Here is a 24,290-nt window from a genome sequence, read left to right as displayed (position 1 = left end):
GTATCGAAATAACCCCAAACGATACCCAGCCCTAGTGAATATACGCGATATAGCATTTAACAAAAGATTAAGATTATTAGATCTTTAGATGATAAAACAGTTTTAGCAATTAAAATAAGAGTTTGGTCACCTAACATGTTTAGGAATAGAAAGATAATACATTTAAATAAATAAAAAAAATGTATTGCTAAATAAATAAAAATACTAAATTAACTACATTTATTTATTGATATGTATATATTTATATTTCTCTTTTCCTGTGTATTAAAATTGTATTTAATATTTTTCCCCAACATAATCAATGTGGGTCTACTGACTTTTTGGACTGTGATCTTATTTATTTATTTTTTTTATTTATTTATTTATTTATTTATTGTTAGATTAGTTCCAGTTTTGACTTTGGTGCTGACTAATCTTTTATACATGCACAAATACAGTTGAAGAAATTATTATTAGCCCTCCTGTGAACTGTTTTCTTTTTTAAATATTTCCCAAATGATGTTTAACAGAGCAGGGAAATTTTCACAGTATGTCTGATAATATTTTTTCTTCTGGAGAAAGTCTTATTTGTTTTATTTTGGCTAGAATAAAAGTAGTTTTTAAATTTTTAAAAACATTTTAAGGTAAATATTATTAGCCCCCTTAAGCAATATTTATTTTCGATAGTCTACAGAACAAACCACCATTATACAATGATTTGCCCAACTACCCTAACTTGCCTAGTTAACCTAACTAACTTAATTAACCCTTTAAATGTCACTTTAAGCTGAATACTAGAGTCTTGAAAAATATCTAGTAAAATATTATTTACTGTCATCATGGCAAAGATAAAAGAATCAGTTATGTTTCATTCATTCATTCATTTTCTTTTCAGCTTAGTCCCTTTAAATCAGTTATTAAAACTGTTATGCTATATACTATTATTACTATATAATACTATTATTATGCTATTATACTATTATGTTTAGAAATGTGCTGAAAAAACTTCATTCCGTTAAACAGAAAGTGGGAGAAAAGAATATTCAGGAGGGCTAATAATTCTGACTTCAACTGTATATTATTGTAAAGCATCCTATAGAAAATATGAATTTAAAAGGAGAGATCTGTCAGAGGTATTCTCATTCTGTTCTGAGGTTTTTACATGATCCGGCTAAATAATGTGATTGGGTTTGCAGAGGGGTTGCGGTGAATTGATTTTGGTGTAGGCTTAGATTTTAAGAAGCAGAGGCTGAGAAAGAATTCCAGTTTTTTTTTTTCAGGCAGAGAATTAGAGAGCTGTGGGTGTTGAGTCGTGATGCATCGGATGAAAGAGAAAGAGAGAAACAGAGGGAGAGACAGACTGAGATGAAGACATAAGCTGCTTTTAAAGTCAGCGTTATATCAGAATTTACAATGTCTATTTCGCTAGCTCTTATTGTTGTTCTTAAAGTGAATAATTAATCCGTGCAAGTTAATCCACTGAAAAATAAATGTTTGTTTTGGTAATCTCCAATGCTCATTTGCTTCAGTGTTTGAAATGGCGGTCTTTCTTTTGACGTCAAGAATCTTTTGATGGCTTCCATAGAAATCGTATATTAATACCCTCTCTTACCGTTAGATTGCTATAAGGAAATGATGTGCAAAAGGAAACCTCATCCCCTCCTCAGTATCCCATTCCAATTGGAAGTACATCAACATACTGAAATAAAAGTCTTTGAAACTTCCTGTTTGAGCGGGTTTTAAAGTCAGTGTCAGATGTAAGCACTCAAAGTTTAAAGATATAAAGATGCTTGCAAACCCCATCATTTTTCAATCTCAAATAAAAATATGTTTTAATTCAAGGATATATATCGTCATCTTGGAATTATAAAGTTCTATCTGCATTCTACATTATTTTGAGATATTAAGCTTCAAAGTTTTTGCATTCCATATAGCAAACAATATGTGTGTAACAGTTCTCTTTTATACATTAACATGACAGAGACCCTGAATGTACTCTAAATGTAAATTATAGACCCTTCTAATTCTGAATAGTCATTTTCCGCTTGGAATTATAAGGTTCTATTTGGCAGATCAATCATTGAAGCATTACTTTTCAAGAAATACAATCAAAAAAATATATAATATGGTGTTGTAATAATGTGCTGATGCTTGAGAAAGTTACATTTTTGCTTTCTATAACATTTATTTCACTTTTTAGGATGAATATTTTGTTCCTTGTTTAAATTAAGCATACAAGTCTGTGCTAAATATTTTGTCCAATGCAGATGTCAATTTTATCTCATTAATATGTATAACATTTTATGCTATATATGAATTATTGAATTATATTGATTGAATTGTATGCCCCATGAATTAAATGAAGAGTTTACCCTTCAAGGCCTAATATTAAATTTAAAAACATTAAGCAAATGAGTTTAATGGACACAATGGACAACAAATAAAAATATTTCACATTTAAAATAGATTTTAAAAAAATATTTGTTTCATTTTCAACAATGTCAAATTTAACATTTCATCTCAATGTCAAAAAAAGCTTCAAAATCATCACATTTACACATCTAAAGAAAAGAATTTCGCACACACAAAGCCCAGTGTAACCGCAGCTTTTGTGCGTGCGAAATTCTGTTGTACGGCGCTGCGAAAAGGGCCGGGATCAAACAAGATGATTAGACATTTTAAAAAGCGAGCGATTTCTCCATGTTTTAAATTTCTGTCCAGAGAGGTCGTGTTTTGATCCTCGATTGGTCTCACGCAGTCAAGTGATGCGATTTCGCAGGTCAGAGTTCACCAAGCTTGAACTTTGCATCGCAGCGAACTGCGAAACTTAACGCATGACCCTGCGTTTCCAGTCTGACGCATTCGCGTACGTATGAATGGAAGTCTATGGGGACAAAAGCCCAGTGTGACCGCAGCTTTAAACTGCTCCTGTCTCATCTTTTTTTTTCAATGTGTTACAATAACTAAAATTAAAATCATGAGGAACACATTAAATAACATTTGTTGTATTGTTTGAAATGAAATACAAGTCAAAGTAAATTCAGAAATCAATACTTTCTTTTTTTATTTGCGTTTTCTATACTGTCCTTATTCTGATCTGGGGTTGTATAGTATTAAGTTATGTATTAGAAAAAAAGTAATTCAAACTATTACGTTTAAAAGTGTGTTAAACAGTGCAATTAAACAATAAAAAATGAATGAAATTTTCACAGGAGGGCTAATCCCTCTGCTTTCAACTGTATAGTGTTTTTAAATATAGTGTTGTGTTTATCTGTCATATAAAATGTACATTAAAGTCCACCCCCCTCCCCTTTTGTTTTTGGACCTAAATTTTCTCACAAACAAACAGAAATGAACACCATCGTAATGGTCGGGGTTTTTATGAATGCTTTGAAATATGTGTTTAATGAAAAGAGTTAATATGTGAAAACACTGCAATTATCGCTGTGTCTTCTGAGGCGAATGACCTCTTGCTTGTTCTGCAAGCAATCTCTCTCCTCTCAAGAGCATTGCGGTGAGCTATAAATACATTTGACACTGCAGTATTCTAGTCACCTTTATGAAACAATGTGGCAAACCCGGGGAATTCTGCATCTTTTGCCCTTCAGCATAAGTTAGACTACATAAACAGATATTGTTTTTTGAATGCTTCATGTGTGATGTATAAGGACTGGATAAAGAGTTCTGCGAGTTTTGGAAATCTGCTGTTCAGCTGTGCATCTTTCTGCAGGTTTAGTGAATAATTGACTTCAGGTCAGTGTCAGTAACACATTGAAATGCTCAAAATATTATAATTGGTTGGGATATATATTGCTTAGCAACTGTAAACGGTTTTCACTCTTAAAAATAGAAGTCATTTATTGGCCTTGAAGAACATTTAACACTCAAGGAAATTTTCCATTGCACAGGAAGATCTTTATAGTGGAAAATAATTATTAAATTCTTACAATTCTCTTTATATCAAGAAAATAATGTCTGTTGTTGCTATTATTTTTAAAGAAAAGTGTTATTATTATTAATAATGTATTATCTTACTCTTTATAATCAATCGTTGTTCATATGTTTATGTGATTTCTGTGGCAATGCTAATATAGTTAGATTATAATAGATATTTAAATATATAAAATATATATATTTTGTGATGTTTTTATTACTACAAAAGACCAATTCTACTCAATTTGTATTTAAATTAAATGTATAAAAATAATAATATTAGTGATGATGATGATTATTATATTATTATTATTATTATTATTATTATTATTATTTATTTTTATAATATTAAATATTAAATATTTAAATTATTATATTATATATAATATATATAAATATTATATTAATTGATATTTTATTTATATTAATAATAATATAACAATAATAATACTGATGACGATAATAATAATAATAATTATTATTATATTATATTATATTATATAAATAAATAAATAAATAAATAAATAAATAAATAAATAAATAAATAAATATAAAATTATATATAAATAATGATAATAATCATCATAATCATTTTTATATTCTAATTTTATTTATATTTTGCAAAATATTCTTTGGGCCTTAACATACCCACAGCGCAATAAGGCACAAGATGTGTTTGACGCGATTTGTTGCTATTTTCAGATCAGCGCAACCCTAATTTTCCCATTTTGCGCCACAGTGTTTAAAAAGCAAATCCATTTGCGCCACTTTGTGGACTCATGGGCATGCCGGTCTAAAATAGAGGGGTTAAGGTGCATGGTTGGCGTGTTGCTATTTTGAGAAACTGAACAGCTGTAAGCTGGTCTAAAGTCCAGCACAGAGCTAGTTAGTTGTGTGCCTTAAATGCTTACACATTGCTTAACACTCACAGGATGTACAGCAATACACAAATATCTTTACATATGAAAAAAAAATAAAGGATTAAAAATGTTACAAAAATTTATTATTTTCTCCATAAATATTAAACCACTACCTCTCGGGAGGCTTTTTTCAGTTTATTCATGACAGTTTGCATTTGTACAATGTTATTATTAGTAGTAGTATCATCTATTATATGCATATTTATATTCGTTTTAATAAACTGAATTTTAGATTTGTCCACCTGTCGGGTTTTGGAGATGCATCACCATATGGGGAATAAGAACAGGAAGTGTGTTTGGATACAACTCAGCTTTTTCACAACACGTTATTATTGTTCATTTATTAATTTGCTGGAAATTAGAACTGAATTTAGAAATAGTTTTGAAACAAATCTTTGTGCTTAACAAACAAAATTAAACGTATAGGCTAATGGATTCTTCAGTGGAGTGAGTTTCCACCATTTCCTTACTCCAGGAAAGTAAAGGAGTAAAGTAAAAAGTAAAAGTAAAGACAAAGTAAAGAAGCCGAATGGAGGAGGCTCGTTCTTTATCCTCGTGCTGCAGATGGTCTGTTTAACTGTTTTCTCGCTAGTGAAGCGTTTAGCTTTTCCACTTACAAAGTCTGCCATGCAACTGACTCTTAAAGGGAATGGGAGATGAGACTCTGACTGGTTTATTCTCAAAACACACCCATGACTCATAAAGAGAATAAACTCAACCCTGTTGGACCATACGCCGGGTGCAGACTGTAATTTTCCATCCCTAAAATACCAAAAGTAGATTCAGACACGCCCTTAATGCTTTTGCACCATGTGCTTTAGACTTTGCACCTAGATCATTAAAATAGAGCCCTAAATTTTAAGACAAAAATCTATTTGTTATTGTTATTGTAATTTGTTATTGTATCTTATCTTATTACATAATTAGCAATATTCACATTATTGCTGTTAGTATTAGTAGCAGTACACAGATGTATTTAGATTTTTATTTTTTTTTTAAAAAAAGCAATCTCTGATGATTTTTAATGAAAAAAGAAATTAAATTAAAGGCTTCTCAAGTTAAGAATCATTATTTTTTTATGTGAAACACTGTAACTTATGGCCTTGTGGATTATTGTTGTATTATAAAACAGATCACACTTGAGTTATGCAGTGAAGTAGCCATTATTACACAGTACGACCACCTGTTACCACACTTTGGTTACGAAACGTTCCCTGGCAACTGTAAACGCTCCTCACTGTTAACATTAAAGATTTTTTTATGGACATTCACTGAAGAATATTTAACCTTTATAGTCAAATATAAGGTTCTCCAAATCATAAAATGTTTTTTACCTTAAGAAAAACTGAAAGGTAGCCTACTGTTTTATTACTTATTATTAATAAATGCAGCTTGAATGTGGCACTTACGCACAATAGACAGTTGAGAGCTTCAGTTCTCACCTCGTGAGACAGGTAGAAAGCTGCGATTCCCAGCGGCCAGAAACAGCAGAGCATGGAGAAAACACTGAGACCCAGGTGGTCCCTCGGGGGCATCAGGAGGAAATTGTCTTCACTCTCTGAGTCACTTGAACACTCGCTCTGAGGAAAACACACAAAACACAAGAGTAATAATGCTAACCAATGGTGTCACTTTGGTTTGTGAAGTTTGTGGGGGAGGGACACAAAATGAGAGCAAATGTTTTAAATCCCATTTCCTGCATTTACATGAATTTAAAGTGCAAATGAAATTAAAAATAACCAAATTATTTTGTTAACTCGCATTGCTTTGTGCTGAACAATTCGTCTGTACATGTCATTCAGAAAAAAAAGTTGCTCTTGTAATCTTTTGTTGTTTTCAGTTAAATTGTCAGAGAAAGTCTGTCTGAGGTATTGGGCGTGGCTAAAATACTAAACCACGCCCAGGGCTTAATTTGTGCCAGAACACGCCGGATACGGCACTGACTGGTTCGGCACCTCATCTTACCGATCCCCCTTCTCAACCGCCCTCCTCCCCCATCCGCTGTTCACTTTCACTTTCTTCCGCGACAAACCTCTCGCTCTTTACTTTCGTCCTTCGACCCCTCCACCATCCAACGCCCCCCAATCCCCCCACCCCCCTCCCCTCTCCACTTTCGTGCTCAACACCTCTCCATTCTCGTATACCCTGATCTGTTCCGGGACCTCGCGATTTACAAATTAAGCACTGACCACGCCCCTCCAACTGTCACTATAGGCAACAAACAGCAATGGTGAGGAGGAGGAGTCTGCTAGGCTGTAATAACATTTATAGGCAAGTCATTTCACTCAGCATCTCGGGCAGTATGCTCGGGCACTCTGTCTGAATGAGGAAACATCAAATTCTCTTAAAACGGTTTGCCAAGCTTACGATTTCATTAAATATTTGGAATCACCAATGAAAATTAAACAACAGCTGTCTCATAAGTTTCCCTTCTAAACGTTTGAATCAGACAAAATCGACATATTTTCAGGCTCCCCGAGCAAGTGCACATGCACACTCGAAAAGAACAAGATCACAACACCAACCTCATTTCTGGCCGTGTTACACATTATCATCCTCTGAATAATGATCGTCAGATCGCGCTGCTCTTCTGAAGTAATTCACAACTTGGTCTTGTTGGCGAATCTCCTCGAGAAGTGACAGCAACTCTTTGTTTACAAGTTTGTGGGTGTTTGAGTCGTTGCTGTCATGTGATGTGCTTTCGACAGGACGGTTTGTACCCCGCAAAGCTTTTATACAGATTTTAAAACCAAAAAACTTTTTTCAAGTGTAGTTAGTTCATTTAAAGCACACATTTCAAGCTTTATGTGCAAATATTTCTTATGTCTGTGAAGCAAGTATTCTCTGAGATTCCAGAGCATTTGTTGACCACCAAACTGTCATAAAAGCACACATCTTGTACGAGCATCTCCTTCTGAGAAACACCAGTCTATATCGATCGATGAATGGCTCCTGTACTAGTAGGCGGGGCTTCATTCACCATACTGACCGTTACAATTTCCCCCATTCAAAACTATGCGATTGACATATCTTGTGTATTCTATAGTCTTTGTAATAACTCCGAAACCCTTTTTCTCAATCTTTCTGAATAAAAGTAGAAAAAGTAGCTCGCAGTAGAAAAAACAAGCCACACCCACTCTTTTTTTATTTAATATTGTTTCTTTAGGAACTGCATCACTAATATGAAACAAAAACAGCCGCAACTTCCGGTTCATGCAGACTTTAAATATTATGTTGATACAAACTCCAGGGAAGAATAGGCTAATTTAATTTCAAACTAACCGAAAAATGTAAGAGAAAAAAGAAAAAACCTTCATGAACCATTAGTGCTGAATCACTATTCTGTAGTATCGACTGCATACTGAACAGGCAAATTATATGAAAATCTTGGTCATTATTTTATTAATTGTCTTTCAAGCATAAACAACCACTTTTAGTTAAAGAAATTAAATTAAATATTCATATTCCTGATGCCAATATACTGAATCAACCAATTTAATGTCTTTTATTTTCAATCCATGTTGACAAAGTCAAATTTAATCTCCGTTTGAACTGTAATACCTGCTCATAAATACTTTCACAGTTATTCTTAAAGCATGCACACATGGTTATTGGATACATATATATATATATATATATATATATATATATATATATATATATATATATATATATATATATATATATATATATATATATATATATATATATATATATATATATATATATAAATATGGTGAATCTCTACAAATGAACCTAATTTAGTTAACCTAAATAACCTAGTTAAGCCTTTAAAATCACATTTTAAGCTGAATACTAGTATCTTGCGAAATAACTAGTAAAATAATATGTACTGTCATCATGGCAAAGACAAAAGAAATTAGTTATTAAAACAAATAAACTGTAGATTACTGCCATTGTTATTACTTTTTTTCGTACGCACAAAACATTCTTGTAGCTACATAACATTACAATTAACGCACTGAAGTCGCATGGAATGTTTTCAACCCAGGGTCATTCTGATTACGTACACCTATGTACATTTCTGGAGAGTGCCAAATACATCCCAGGAGGTAATTTTTGTATTTTCGCAAACCCACCAGAGGCTGCCGTGTACGCTTTTTCAAATCGTAAATTTCTCTCGTGAGTGCTATTCGCACCTGCTGTTCTCGCGTAAATCCACCAGATGCCACTGTCGACTGACTGACTGACCGGTCGACTGATCCACCCTCCTCCTTCCCTAAACCCAACCAATAGTGCTAGAGGATGAGAGAGCTCCTGGATTTCATCGAAAATATCCTAATTTGTGTACTGAAGATGAACTGGTTCTCAGGGGATTAAAACAACAGGAGGGTGTGTAATTATTGACAGAAATTTCATTTTTGGGCACACTAACCCTTTAAGGACAAGAATAATCTAAAGAAATGACAATGAGTGGAAAGCTTCTTTGGAAATGATGTTTTTTTTAACCTTGTGCAGAAACTACTTCACTAAAAACTCATTCTAGCATCCTCTAATCTAGTTTGAATACAGCTTTTTCTCATTAACTAGAATATCACTTAAGATTTTACTAGGGATTTTACCTAACATAAACTAAAGCCCATGTGTATGGAGCCAGATTAGTCTCAAAAATAATACATTTACAAAATATAATTCATGCATGCACAGCAAATTCAAATTGTGAATTCAAAATCCAATTAATAAATTCATTCATTTATTTTCCTAGTCTCTGATTAATCAGGAGTAGCCACAGCGGAATGAACTGCCAACTATTCCAGCATATGTTTTATGCCATGTTGTACTATGAATTGTATTTGGTAAATGTATTATTTTTGAGACCGATTTGGCTGTGAATCACACTGCAAGACATGTTCTTGGATATGTTTTAGTCACAGCTTCAATACGTAGATGAATGTTTCCTTCCTCATCTTATTTACTATCCACAAGAGCATGAACAGCTTGCACAACCTGGCTTTCTTGTCACCAATTTGCACCAAAATGACACCTGCATATGTTAACACAGCGAACAGAAGTCTTTCGCACACGGGCTAAATGAAGACGTGTGGAGGAGACGTCAGCCAGACTATACTGGAAATCAAAAATCTGTGCTATGCTGATAGTTACCACTTTAGTCCTTGAGGGTGCCATATAATGCATTGATACAATATGTTAAATCGTTCTCTGATATCTAAATAGAAGTTATCTGGTTTATCTGGTAAGCAAAAAAAATCTCCAGAAATGGTTTTACAGGTCCATTTTCAACCCTAGCAATTAATATGGTGTGGTTGGTTTTGACCATATTTGGAAGGGTTGTGAATATTAATGAGCTCTAATGAGCTTCCAGGATTTTTTTTTAAGTTGAAGGTGGCTTAGCAGTTCAGAGGGAACACTAAAAAACTAAATAAATTGAAAGAAAGTAATGAACTATAATAAGCATAACAATAATAGCTAAAAGCTCAGTTTCTACACTGTCATTCATTCATTAATTTTTTTTTCGGCTTGGTCTCTTTATTAATCTGGGGTGGCCACAGCGGAATGAACCACCAACTTATCCTGCATATGTTTTTACGCAGAGAATGTCCTTCCAGCTGCAACCCATCACTGGGAAACATCCATACACACTCATTCACACACATGTACTATGGACAATTTAGGGTCTACTCACACTATGCTATCCGATCCGTGCCCAGGCCCGTTTCCGGGATGTTTGAAAAGTGTGAGTGCGCTGAATCGGGCTCAGGTGTGCCAGAGCGCGGTTCACTTGGGCACCTTCAGCAAACCTGCTAATTCCTGCAGCACGAGGACTTTATGATTGTTTATGAGCGTCAAAAGTTGTGGATCTGTTCTGCGCAAGATTTGACTGCGTGTCACTGCATCCCAAACGACTAAAACGATATAACTAAAGAAATCTCCAAACATTGTCATACAGTGATGCCTGGATTTCATAAATATCCTTGCATTTACTAACACAGACTATATTTATAGTGTTTGGAAGTAATTTGCGTTTTCCTCCTGTTGAAAAATGTCGCAAGAACAATGCTTAGTGGCTCAATGTATTACAAGAGTGTTTTTAAAAGTCTAAACACTTTATTGATATAGTCTACAACACAGCACATGTGGTCAGATCACAAACGAGTCGCAGGTAATGAAGTATTAAGCGTTTCTCCCATAGGAAAGCCAGTCTAAGCAAAATGCCAGCATGCGTCTGTAGCTCCGCTCACGCTCCGCCTCTTTGCCCTTGTTTGCTATCCCTTGGTTGGTGCGATGACGTGCGAAAAAAATGGCGACGGTTGATCACGCCTACTGGTAGCTTCTTTTGGGTTCTTCATAAACCTATGGGTGACGTCACGGATACTACATCCATATCTTTTACAGTCTATGGTGTTAACGCAGAATGAAGCATCAATGCCCGTTCTGGCCAATCACAGACGTTTCTGTTGAGCTATTGAGCAAATGGCCGTTCAGCTCATGCTGATATGCTCTCTCATTGGCTGCAGCATGTCACTACATCTAACTGTATGTGGGGTCGAATTGGCTGACTGCTCTGGAATCTTCAGCATGCTGGATATTGGATTTCTGTCTGCGAGGTGTCGGCGAGCGTTGTTCAGTAGTTCACACATAAAGACTGCCAAGCGCTGAGCACCCGCAGATTTTTTCCCGATCACAGCCCGATCTGTCAGCGAGCTCATTAACTCTTAAATCGGGCTCAAATCGGGCTTAAAATCCTGTAGAGTGGACTAGGCTTAAAAATGTTCTAAATTGAACTTAAAATGCTCTGCAGCAAGTTGCAAAATTTTAAGTTGAGTCAAGTTTTTTTACAGTCTAATAGATAGTAGAGTTTTGAAATGAAATGACAGATGGAATGCTGTATTCTTTTCATTTCATCACCTATTTCTAATCATGCAAATACGATGAACAGTGACCATTTAGTAAGTTTGAGGTTTGCTGTGATGCAGCGAGATGCTCTGATAGCCTGCTGAAACATGTTCTTCCTACTAGCATGTCAGCGTAATGATGCAACAGAATGAGAAGTGCGTCTGCATAATCAGGATGTCAAGTACTCCATTAATTTGATTTCAAAATGAACAAAAAGTACAGAGGATAAAGGCTAAAAGTAGTGATTATAAAAGAAGGCATGATGGAGTTCTATCGGCAGGTAAGATATAAATTCATTTCTCCAAAAAAAAAAAAACAAGCTACAGCTATGCTCTTCTGAAAGCAATAAGGGAAAGTGTTGCATGAGTCATCGGAGTGGCTGTGCATTCTGTCCTCTGCTCTAGCAAGCAATGTTTTTTTTTTCTCTCCAGGACAATGCAATCAGATTTGTATTCCCCATGATTCATAGCCTGATTAATTTCTCCATAAATTGCATTTGTGATTAGCTGATTATGGAATACCCAAAAGAGACATGCGAGTGCCTTCAGAGGGTTATGCAGTTTATTCAGCAGTAATTCTATCATAACATGCTGCAGATGCAGGCAAACGTTATATTTGACTTTCACACCAAATTCTTTGGAACTTGAAATGGAATATGTAAAGATTCCATCAAAAAAAGAAGGTTTAGGCCACAATGCAGATATACAGTCAGGAAAAACAGTCAAAATTATTAGCTCCCCTGTATATTTTTTCCCTAATTTCTGTATACCGCAAAGATTTTTCTCAACACATTTCTAAACATAATAGTTTTAAAAACTCATTTCTAATAAAGTGACATTTAAAGGCTTAACTAGGTTAATCAGGTTAAAGTTAGGGTAATAAGGCAAGTCATTGTATAACAGTGGTTTGTTCTGTAGACAATCTAAAAACAATATAGCAAAATGAGGCTAGTTATATTGAATTTAAAATGATAAAAAAAAATTTTTAAAACTGCTTTTATTCTAGCCAAAATAAGCCAAATAAGACTTTCTCCAGAAGAAAAAATATTATAGGAAATGCTGTGAATAAAATCCTTGCTCTATTAAACATCATTTAGGAAATATATATATATATATATATATATATATATATATATATATATATATATATATATATATATATATATATATATATATATATATATATATATATATATCAATAAATCTATAAATAAAAATAATCACATGAGGGCTAATAATTCTGCCTTCAACTGTATGTGTCTTTAAACAGCTCTTGCTCGCCTTTTTTTTTATGTTATGGTGAATGACTGATAAAAGGCATTGGGTTTTTTTCCTACACAGAGAATTATAAAGTGCCAACTCTTGATAATATTCATTTAATATTGACTCAATCAATTAAAGAAATATCTTATTTGAAACGTTATCGAATTAATCAAAACATTAATTTAAGAAAACCTAGATTTCCAACATGAAATGTAAAATTGTCTTTGTGGTTTTGATGTGAATTATTTTTAAATTAAATTAATTCTCTGGCCTTTCATCCAATATCAGGCACCCATTGAAATAAATGTTTCTGCTATGAGTGTGATATGGTGGGAGGCCTGCGTTAGTGCCTTAGTGCTCCCCACTAGTGCCGATATACAGTCATATTGCACTGCTATGAGTGTGATATTGCATTTATACAACAGTTCGAAGGTATAATTGTGTATATAAAAAAGAAAATCAAACACAGAGAGTCTCAAAACTCCTTTTGTATGAGGAACTACTTTCTTCCACCATTCATACACATCTACAGAGAGTTCCTAGTATTTCTCTGTTGCATTAGGGAGATCACAATAATTAACCCCAAAAAAAGCCAGAGCAAAGCAAACACTACCAGAATACTATGGTATAAATACAGCACTACAACATACAAAAGAAAGAGATTGACTTAGAATTTCACTTACCTGTTTTATAATGATTTGATCTGCTATAGTTTGAAGTTTACGCTGAGTTTTTCCTCCTCTAGGTACTTATTATTCGGTTTCTGTCGCCATCTTGTGGTGGAACGTCAACTGTCTTTGCTCTGCTCATTATGACATGCTGATGGCCGCGAACGCGGTGAATCTCCGAAATTATAAATAATTAAAATAGGCACTGTCCTTATAAATAAACTGCATAGTTGCAATCTAAACAACTACATTCTCGCCTGAAAAACTACCTTATATATCGGCCTCATAAGTACATTACTTCACGCGTTTTGCACTACGTCACTGCACCCACCCCAAACCCAACCAATAGTGTTTGACCAGCGCCCACCCACTTCCCTAAACCATACCGACAGTGTTTTTAAGAAAGTAATCCAGAAAAAGAAAAGCTCTGCAACGTGGGGTCTGAGACAGTATTAGAATCCATATGCAGAAGTTTTACTAAAGGGTTTAGGCAGAGACATCAGTGAGTAAACAGGCGGAAAGTCGGCAACACATAAGCAGTCCAATCCAGTCAACAAACACAGGGGCAAATCCAGACAACGTAGTGAGAGTGCAGGCAGAGGTTCAGTATAACAACAAACAGTCCAAAACAGAGCTAGAGGGCAAAGACAGATAACGTACTTGATCAAGGCAGGCAGGGTCATACACAGGCAGGCAGTCATGAAAGTCTCTTTGAAAAACGCTTGGTAGTGCAGGTAGACTGGCAATACTTCGCAAAGAAGCATGGCCTTAGCTCTCACTGAAATTCTACACAAACAGGAAGTGACTGCAGAGGGAGCGGAGCTAAGTCAGTAGTCGGGCGAGGGCTCCCTCTGCTGGCGTGGCGTTACAAGCTCTCACTTGATTTTTACGTTTTCAGATTTTACCACATTCTCACCCTGTTATTTACTTGTTTATTTAATTTTTTTGGATTCTGTTTTTGTTTTACCCAGTTTCTGGAACTGTTCTTGGTCGGACTCAAAGCCCGTCGTCACAGTCAACTCCTCTTTGCATCTCAAGTCCGCTGTCGTAAGCTGTGAGCCACGGGACAACTGGTAACAGCGCTAAAGCAGTCTATACAGAAGTAAGCGGTCAGCTGGTAAGCACGAAAAGGAACAGTATTATACCGGCCCGTATCGTTCATTTTAACGTTGAAATGCAGCCATACGTACTTCTAGCAACATAATTCGCGATCTCCTGAAATGTATATAGGGCTAGGCTTTCAGAATGTGCCTATGTTGGTTTTTCCAAGTCAGTCATTTTTATAAAAGCTGCTTAATTACTTAACTAATCTGAAGCCTGTTTGTGAAACCAAATGTTTCCTTTTTAATCCACAGATATGGCTTTTTTTGGAGGTCACATTATTAATGAAGCTGATGAGGCACAGACCGCATCACATCTGCATGTAAGACTGTGTCCTGCAGTGACCACTCTGTGAAGCAGCACATCGGCCTCTGAACAGGTGGCACAAACAGGCGGGCAGCAGCGGGAAACTGGCCGTCCAGACCAGCTCTCTTAGCACTCTCTATAGCCTCTTTCTCTCTCTCTCTCTTTCAGTCATCTGGCAAGAGCTCCAGGCACATGAGTGCTCTCAAGAAGATCAGCAGACCCGTATAACAGGACGGTGTTAATTCAGGAGCAATGACAGAGCTCACACCTTTCTTAATGCAGTGGGGAAAAGTATGGTTTGCATCGGTAAAGGATTATAAGCCAAACATTTGTGTGATGCATAAAATTACTTACAGTTGGCTCTGTTCCAAAACACACAAACCAGGCTTAAAGGTGAAAAGGTTCACCCAAAAATTAAAATCCTGTCAGCATTTACAAACCCTTCGCTGGTTCCAAACTTTTAAGAGTCTGTTGAACACAATAGAAGATATTTTGAAGAAAGCTGTAAAGATGTAACCATTGACTTCTATTGTATTTGTTTTTACTATTATGAATGCCAATGTTTACAGCATTTTTCAAAATATCTTCTTTTGTGTTCAACAGAAGAAAGAAGTATCCAAAGGTTTGGAGTAAACAGTGAGTCATTTTTCATTTTTTGGGTGAACTATCCCTTTAAAACCAAGTGATGTCAGGAGTGATGTGTATGAGTGTGTGATCATAGCACTTGGCCCCTAATTCATCTTGTACAGGGGGTACGGAAAGTATAGACCCCCTTAAATTTTTCACTCTTTGTTATATTGAAGCTATTCGCTAAAATCAGTTCATTTTTTCCTCGATGTACTCACAGCACCCCGTATTGACTGAAAAACTGAATTGTTGATATTTTTGCTTGACATTTTTGCAGATTTATTCAAAAAGAAAAGCTGAAATATCATTTCTGAGTCTCCAAGTATTCAGACCCTTTACTCTGTATTCAGTAAAAGCACCCTTTTGATCTAATACTGCCGTGAGTCTTTTTGGGAAAGATGCAACAAGTTTTTCACACCTGGATTTGGGGATCCTCTGCTATTCCCCCTTGCAGATCCTCTCCAGTTCTGTCTGGTTGGATGGTAAACATTGGTGGACAGTCATTTTTAGGTTTCTCCAGAGATGCTCAATTGGCTTTAAGTCAGGGCTCTGGCTGGGCCATTCAATTTAATTTACCAAATTTAACAGAAATATTGCACAGTATAGAATATAAAGTCATGGTGCAGTGGAAAAACAATTAATATTGTGTATGACTCCCATGAGCTTGAAGGACTGCATCCATACATCTCTGCAATGACTCAAATAACGTCATATATATATATATATATATATATATATATATATATATATATATATATATATATATAAGGAATGGCAAAGAAAGCGTTCTTGCAGAACTCCCAGAGTTCATAAAGATTCTTTGGATTCAGCTTCAATGCCTCCACCTTCATCTTAACCCAGACATGCTCGATAATTAATGTTCATGTCTGGTGAAAGGGCTGGCCAATCCTGGAGCACCCTGACCTTCATTGCTTTTAGGAACATTGATGTGGAGGCTGAAGTATGATAAGGAGCGCTATCCTGCTGAAGAATTTACCCTCTCCTGTGGTTTGTAATGTAATGGGCAGCACAAATGTCTTGATGCCTCAGGCTGGTGATGTTGCCATTCACTCTGCAGATCTCTCGCACGCCCCCTTACTGAATGTAACCCCATAACATGATTTTTCCTTCAGCAAACATGACTGATTTCAATCTTGGGTCCATGCGGCTTCCAATAGGTCTTCTGCAGTATTTGTGATGAATTTTATTGAGAGAATAGCTGTGTTTATGTGCTTTATGAAGGCTGAAAAACAGCATCGATTCGTTTGGAGCCGTTTCTGAGTCCACTAGAACCTTTCAGAGGTGCACCAAGCTCTGTGAGCTCATAAACTCCTCAGTGCTTCCGATTGAGCCGAGCCCAGTTTGATCAACTGTTGTTGGCAGGAGGATTTCCCCCCAGGACACCAACAACAGGCACTACGTCATAAGCACGCCCCTACAAGAGAAAGCTCCTGATTGGTTAACGCGGCGCGAATGTCTGCTGAAGTTTCGATTTTCGAACTTGAGCGATTCGCACGAAACACGCGTTAAGTGCATCAATCGCGCAAAACACTCAACTCACGCCACTTCATTCGCATGTAGGATGTCTATTAGCGTCTTTGCATAGACTTAATACGTAAATCACTCGCGCTTTACGCTTCTTCTGCGTCTGGTGTGAACGCAGCATTACAACTAGGATCGCTTTTGTCAGGTAGTGTGTATATATAAAAAAAGAAAAAGAAAAAACAAGCAAGCATTACTTAGGTGCTACAGTAGGTGGTGGTAGAGGAGATTCCCCCCAAATCTGTAAAGCTTTGTAGAGTGCCCAGCTACATAATGTAATGTATTATTATTATTATTATTATTATTTAAATTTAAGCTAAGATAATCATATTTTCAACATAAAATAATGCCTAATTTTCCTGCCTAATTTTACTGCCTAAAATGTCACTCCCACAAACATTCATACGACTCCAAGTTTTAGGAATGTTAATGGACACTATATTTAAATGTACAGTCTATATTTAGTTAATTTTTCATGCATGTTCTTAAACCAATTATGCTTAAATCGAATATGTGTGTGTCTATCTAAACATCTTAAAATGTTTGCCTTTATCAGCATCAATGTCATAAATGACTATCAACACAGGCAGATTTTTGCTTAATTGTCCTGATTTTGCCCAGCACATGTAAGCACCTTTAGCACTTCTGTCAGCTCACTGAAGCATGCACGTGTTATATACGAATGGGAAAGCATCTTAAAGGCAGATTTAAATTTGTAGCAAGTACTTTCATGATAAGTGAGGATATAAAAAGTACATTCTGAGCCCAGGAAATATGAAAAATCCGACCAAGAAACACTTGGTACAGTCATAAAAATGGTAAATATTACACAAGAATGAGCCTGTGCAAGTCTCCCGTTGCTATTTTGAAATACTCTGGAGTTTGTAATGTTCTAAAACCACAAGTCACTTAATAAACAGAATATTCTGACTGAAATGTCTGGATGTTTGCATTTTTACATTGCCATCAAGACAAAAAAAGTATTACCTTTTGTGATTCATGAATTTCTGAATTTTGCATGTAAAGTTAAAGAACAAATTTTTGCCACAATATGGGCTCTATTTTAATGACCTAAGCGCAAAGTCTAAAGCGCATGGCGCAAAAGCATTAAGGCCGTGTCCGAATCCACTTTTGACTGATCTTAGATTGACTTTAAATACAATACCGATGAGATTAAGTAAATTATGTTAAATTACATTTAATGTGTGATTTAGTTTAAAACAGCAACAACAATTTTATGTGTTCCATGTAGCCTAAATGTCTGTTTAAAACCCACCAGAAGTGTGGTTTATTTATAAACTAATTTCGAGAGGATCACGTGCTTATGATCAACACGGCTGGCTCCTCATTAGCTCCGTAATCTGACCCATTAGATGATTATGGAGGCATTATAAATGACCTTAGTTTTTCACTCCAGTTATCTTCGTCTTGAAGCTCCACCCCCCACCCCACCCCCCGCCTTGCAGCCCTACTTCCTCCCCCTTTTTCCGATAGGGCAACACGGTGGCCCAGTGGCTAGCACTGTTGCCTCACAGCAAGAACACCACTGGCCCAACCTCCTATCGGGCTGGTGGGTGTTTCTGTGCGGAGTTTACATGTTCTCCCCGTGTTCGCGTGGGTTTCCTCCGGGTCCCCCGGTTTCCTCCCACCATCCAAAAACATAAAGAACAGCCAATCGACTGAACCAAATTATCACCGAAAACAACACTAGTTTACACTTCTCACGCGGCGACAAGCAGGGGAGTCCTCGAGACCTACCTGAGCTCGAACTCCGCTCTCGCCCTTCTAACGGGAGGGAGCCCCGGGCTCGAGGATATTACGAGCTCAGGGCTCTCTCCCGGGACAGCATGCCAAATACGCTTTATTGATTATCAGCTAAGTGTGAACTCTTGAAAGCCTAATTTTAGGCTACACTACAGTCAATATTGTTATTTTACATTAATTTGTAAACCTAGTGCGTTTTAAAACGCATTTCACTTCTTGTCCTTGCTTTATCTATCAAAATAATAATCATTTTATGTTTTAATCAATCATGGCCTTTGATTTTTTTTAAATGTAGACAGAGAATGTTAATGACAGTCTATGCAGGGGTGTGTTTTGCAGCAGGGCTGCGTTTCTCTGCACAACACCGGTAATCTGGAGATTTTAAACACATGCAAACATGGCAGCATGGCGATGTGTCTGAATGGTAACAAACTCAACTGATAAAAGACAAAGTCCACCCTTTTCCAATTCTCATACAGCTCTCCCAACAAATACGATTGCTGCACACAATCTGCCTGGCTGTATCGCGGAAAAAGACATGCACCAAAAACTTTGTGGATCATGAAAACAAACACATACAAGCCATCCTGAATGGCTAAATAATGCGTTTCGTGCGCACTCTCACAGCTTGGCAGGTCTGTGGTCTGTCCATATGGGTCTGTCATCGGCATGCACATGTTCTCATGAATAATTAAGAAGCAGAGTCTTCTCATAGGATAAGAAAACTTTATGAATAATAATGAGAAACTGATGCGTCATCACTCCACTAGCAGATGAGCGCTTCATAACTGATTTTGATCCCACCCCAATAATGATTTTCGACCCAGAAGATAAAATTAGCTGACAAAAGCTTAAAATTATCTAGTTTTCCACCCAATTAAAGCTGACAGATGCTAACGTTGTCTTAAATGATGCTCAACACACAAATCTGTTAAATCTGTTAAAACCTCAAACAATGTACACCCAGTGTGTCTTAAAGGGCCCCTATTATGAGTTTTTGGAAAAGACCTTCCATGCAGTGTATAACACAGCTCTAAGTGAAGTGAAATATCCAGCTAAGGCTTAAATGTGAAAGTGCACCATGTTTAAAACTATTGATTCATCTATAAAAGAGGCAACTCTTTAAATGAATAGTCAGGGAACGAATCTTTAGCCGTGTCGGTGTGACGTCAATACTGAACTCAGCCCTGCCCAGTTGTTGTACGCACAGACCCGGGAAAATTGAAACCCCCGGCCCCGCCCACAAACACTGTAAAAAGAAAATAAGGACAAACACTGTAGCAGACGCCAGTTGAATCAAATCGCGTAGACACCGTGCTCTGAAGTGTGAGGGAAAGTTAGTGTTATTTTCATTACCCAAACTATATTGCCCAAATTATTTTACCCATAATAGCCCCAGCCTTGTGCTGTTACCGTCATTTTTATGATGAATGCTTCAGCAATCTACACGCAAAGATCGATTCGTCGACCGCTTGTTAAAGAAAGGACCAGAAAAGACTATTGATGTATTGACTTTGTCAGAGCTTGACAGGAACTTTATCAGTACACAGTTCATGGATCAGTTTCTTCCTCCATTTCACAAGTGTAAGTAAGTACGATTAAAATGGTTGCCTCCTTGTTTTGTCTAGCTTGCAAAATATGTATTTAATTGTGTTTTGGTACTTGTAACCACTCCACACGGCTTGTACTGTATCTGGTTAACACTTTATATTCTCAAATCGTGTCTAAAACACGTTAAAAACGCGACGCGTGCCGCTTTCTTTACAGATTTAAATGCAGATTTGTGAGCTCACAATCCTCTGCCGTTTGTTGCTGCTATGGCCACCGTCAGCTGTTCCTATATACGTGTGTCGATAAAAAATGCATTAGTTCAGCTTTTGCTACTGTCTGGATTAATACTGAACGTGTTTCATGGTTAAGAATGGAGTACTATGCTGGTGTTTAACTGCATTGCTTTATTGCACTCCTGCATTGGGCTCACACATATCCTCTGCACTCTGACTACTTCAACAATGTTGATAAGCGCTGAACAACAGACTGGGTCATCGGACCAACCACAAGAGATTAGCTTCACGCTAAGGAGGGGTTTGGGAGCAAACAAATCGCTGAACAAATCCTATTGGAGCTGTCGGCGCTGATAGCCTAGTGGTTAGTGCATCGACACATAACAGCTCTAGGTCCTTTGCCGATTCTTCCCCTTTCTCGCTTCCCCACACTGTAAATTTTCACTGTCCTATCAATAAAGGTGAAAACCCCTAAAAAATAACGATAAAAAATAATCATATGGGAGTCGTTGGGATAATTAGGTATAAGTAAATGCATATTATAAGACAATGAAAGTGTTTTTTGACCTTGCATGCATACCAGACTGTTGTTGGAGACCCCCAAAACCAAAATATGACCTTTTTTAATGCATATTAGGGGCTCTTTAAAGTGCAAGTAAAATTCCGAAGGGTTTAATAATATTGATCTCAACAGTTTTAACCTTCTTTTAAAAGTTTCTTACTTATAATCTTTTGTCTGGACCAAAATCTTCCACAGAAGTAAGGAAGTCATACCGGTTTTGAACAACATGAGGCTGAGGAACTGTTTTTTTTTGGTGAGTTATATTTAAAGGTGTAAAAGCATGCAATCTCTCACCTCCAGTTCCTGAAATTCATCGTCGTCATCATCGATATCATAGGAGAGCGTCTGGATCTTGGCGTCCTCCATAGAGAGATCCAGAAGCTTGCTGTCAGCGAACAGAACTCCGTCTTTAGTGATGGCTGAGCCAGAACAGGCTGGGGTCATTTCTTCAATGAAAGTGGTCTCGCAGCAGTCGCCCCCCTCGCCCCATGCTCTCAGGACACTCTCGGGGTAGAGGATGAGGTTGGGCCTGTAGTAAGGGTCTATAGCCTGCGGCAGAGTGCTGGGGTTCAGCAGCTGCGGGGGTCCTCTACTATCCGGTGTCCCATTTTTGTCCTTGGACACCACGTGGCCCTGATACTGCGGCGCTGAATAGACTGACACTAGTCCCTCCTTACTCTCCACCATTAAGTTGTGGGTATTGATCAAGCCATTGCGTTTGCAACAATCATGTCCCGGGTCTGCACTCCCTGGGATCTTACCTTGAGCCGAAGGGTCTTTCTCATCTTCCGCTCCTGCTTCTTGTCGTGTTCGGAGCCCTCTCTCCATGCTGGTCTGTTGGTTTGGAGCAAGGCTTGCCTCATGAATGGCTTTGCGGAGGCATGAGGTTTAAATATCACTCCACATCATCTTCCTGCAAGAATCCACATTATCACGGTCATAAAACTGTGATGGAAGAATTTGATGGCACACACATCAGCAAACGTCAATGCTTAATGTTGGAAATAAAAGAGGGAAATATATCGGTGAATGGATGCATCTCACAAAACCTGTCACGTGCATCTTAAATCAAGCTAAAATCAAGAGAAAGAAAAGTAATTTTCATTCATATTCTTTTCGGCTTAGTCCCTTTATTAATCCGCGGTCACCACAGCGAAATGAACCGCCAACCTTTCCAGCACATGTTTTACGCAGCGGATGCCCTTCCAGCCACAACCCATCTCTGGGGAAATCCATACACCCTCATTTACACACATACACTATAAACAATTTAGCCTTCCCAATTCACCTTCAACGCATGTCTTTGGACTGTGGGGGAAACCAGAGCACCCGGAGGAAACCCACGCGAACATGGAGAGAACATGCAAACTCCACACAGAAACGCCAACTGACCCAGCCAAGGCTCAAACCAGCGACCTTCTTGCTGTGAGGCCACAGCACTACCTACTGCGCCACTGCGTCGCAAAGTAATTTTATATGGGACAAAAATAATGAATAACGAGAATGATCACTGTAAATTTGACAGAAATTAACAATAATTATTAATGTTAGTTAATGTTTTAACTAAGAATGAACAGTACTTGTACAGCATTATATACAGTTGGAGTCAGAATTATTAGCCCCCCTATTTATTTTTCCCCCAATTTCTGTTCAACACATTTCTAAACATGATAGTTTTAATTTAATTTAATTTCATTTAAACTAATTTTTTATTAGCTGATTTACTTTGTCTTTGCCATGATGACAGTAAATAATATTTGACTAGATATTTTTCAAGACACTTCTATACAGCTTAAAGTGACATTTAAAGGCTTAACTAGGTTAATTAGGTTAACTAGGCAGGTTAGGGTAATTAGGCAAGTTATTGTATAGCCATGGTTTGTCAAACCAACACCATCCGAAAACAAATATAGCTTAAAGGGGCTAATAATTTTAACCTAAAATTAAAATTAAAAAATTCAAAACTGCTTTTATTGTAGCCAAAATAAAACAAATCAGACTTTCTCCAAAAGAAAAAATATTATCAGACATTCTGTGAAAATTTCCTTGCTCTGTTAAACATCATTTGGGAAATATTTAAAAAAGAAAAAAGATATAGGGGTTAAAATTACTTCAACTGTATATGTCAAAATGATCAGCTCTCCTAAGAATGTTTTTTTTTATATTTCCCAAATGACGTTTAACAGAGCAAGGAGTTTTTCAGTGTTTGCTATATTTTATTTTAAAAAAAGAAGGCCAAAATTATTAGCCCCCTTAAGCAATATTTTTTTTTGTTTGTCTACAGAACAAACCATCGATATACAATAACTTGCCTAATTACTAAACTTGCCCAGTTAACCTAATTAACTAAGTTAAGCCTTTAAATGTCACTTTAAGCTGTATAGAAGTGTCTTGAAAAATATCTAGTGAAATATGATTTACTGTCATCATGGCAAAGATAAAAGAAATCAGTTCTTATAAATAAGTTATTAAAACTATTACATTTAAAAATGTGTTAATAAAAAAACTTCCGTTAAACAGAAATTAGGGGGCAAAAAATATAGAGGGGGCTAATAATTCAGGAAGGCTAATAATTCTGACTTCAACTGTATATACAGTATACAATATTAACCATAGTTAAACACTTAAGTTGTGCTTGTTGACAACTTAAAACGACTTTACTTTCATTAACTAACATTAACAAAGATGAATTAATACTGTAATAATATGCACTGTTCATTGTTTGTTAGAAAATACATATATGAAACCTTATTTTAAAGTGTGGCAACACAGTGGCTCAGTGGTTAGCACTGTCTTCTCACAGCAAGAAGGTCGCTGGTTTGAGTCCCTGCTGGGTCAATTGGCATTTGTGTGTGGAGTTTCTATGTTCTCTCCGTGTTGGTATCGGTTTCCTCTGGGTGCTCCGGTTTCCCCCACAGTCCAAAGACATGCGCTATAGGTGAATTGAACAAACTAAATTGGCCGAA

General features: G+C 36.6%; 1 protein-coding gene across 1 annotated transcript in view; it reads right to left on the bottom strand.

Annotated features, from left to right (window-relative positions):
- The window catches only part of LOC130240040 (synapse differentiation-inducing gene protein 1), a 60,674-nt gene that overhangs the window by 27,638 nt on the left and 8,746 nt on the right, over nucleotides 1–24,290 (bottom strand). Inside the window, exons 2-3 of the mRNA XM_056471454.1 lie at nucleotides 21,619–22,237; nucleotides 6,275–6,412 (exon numbers count right to left, since the gene is read on the bottom strand). Coding sequence (XP_056327429.1) covers nucleotides 6,275–6,412; nucleotides 21,619–22,152 — 672 coding nt within the window. The 5' untranslated portion in view covers nucleotides 22,153–22,237. The remainder of the gene's footprint in view (nucleotides 1–6,274; nucleotides 6,413–21,618; nucleotides 22,238–24,290) is intronic.

This window comes from Danio aesculapii, chromosome 13, assembly GCF_903798145.1.
Source record: "Danio aesculapii chromosome 13, fDanAes4.1, whole genome shotgun sequence".
Lineage (NCBI taxonomy): Eukaryota > Metazoa > Chordata > Actinopteri > Cypriniformes > Danionidae > Danio > Danio aesculapii.
This window is presented reverse-complemented; position numbering and strand designations above follow the sequence as displayed.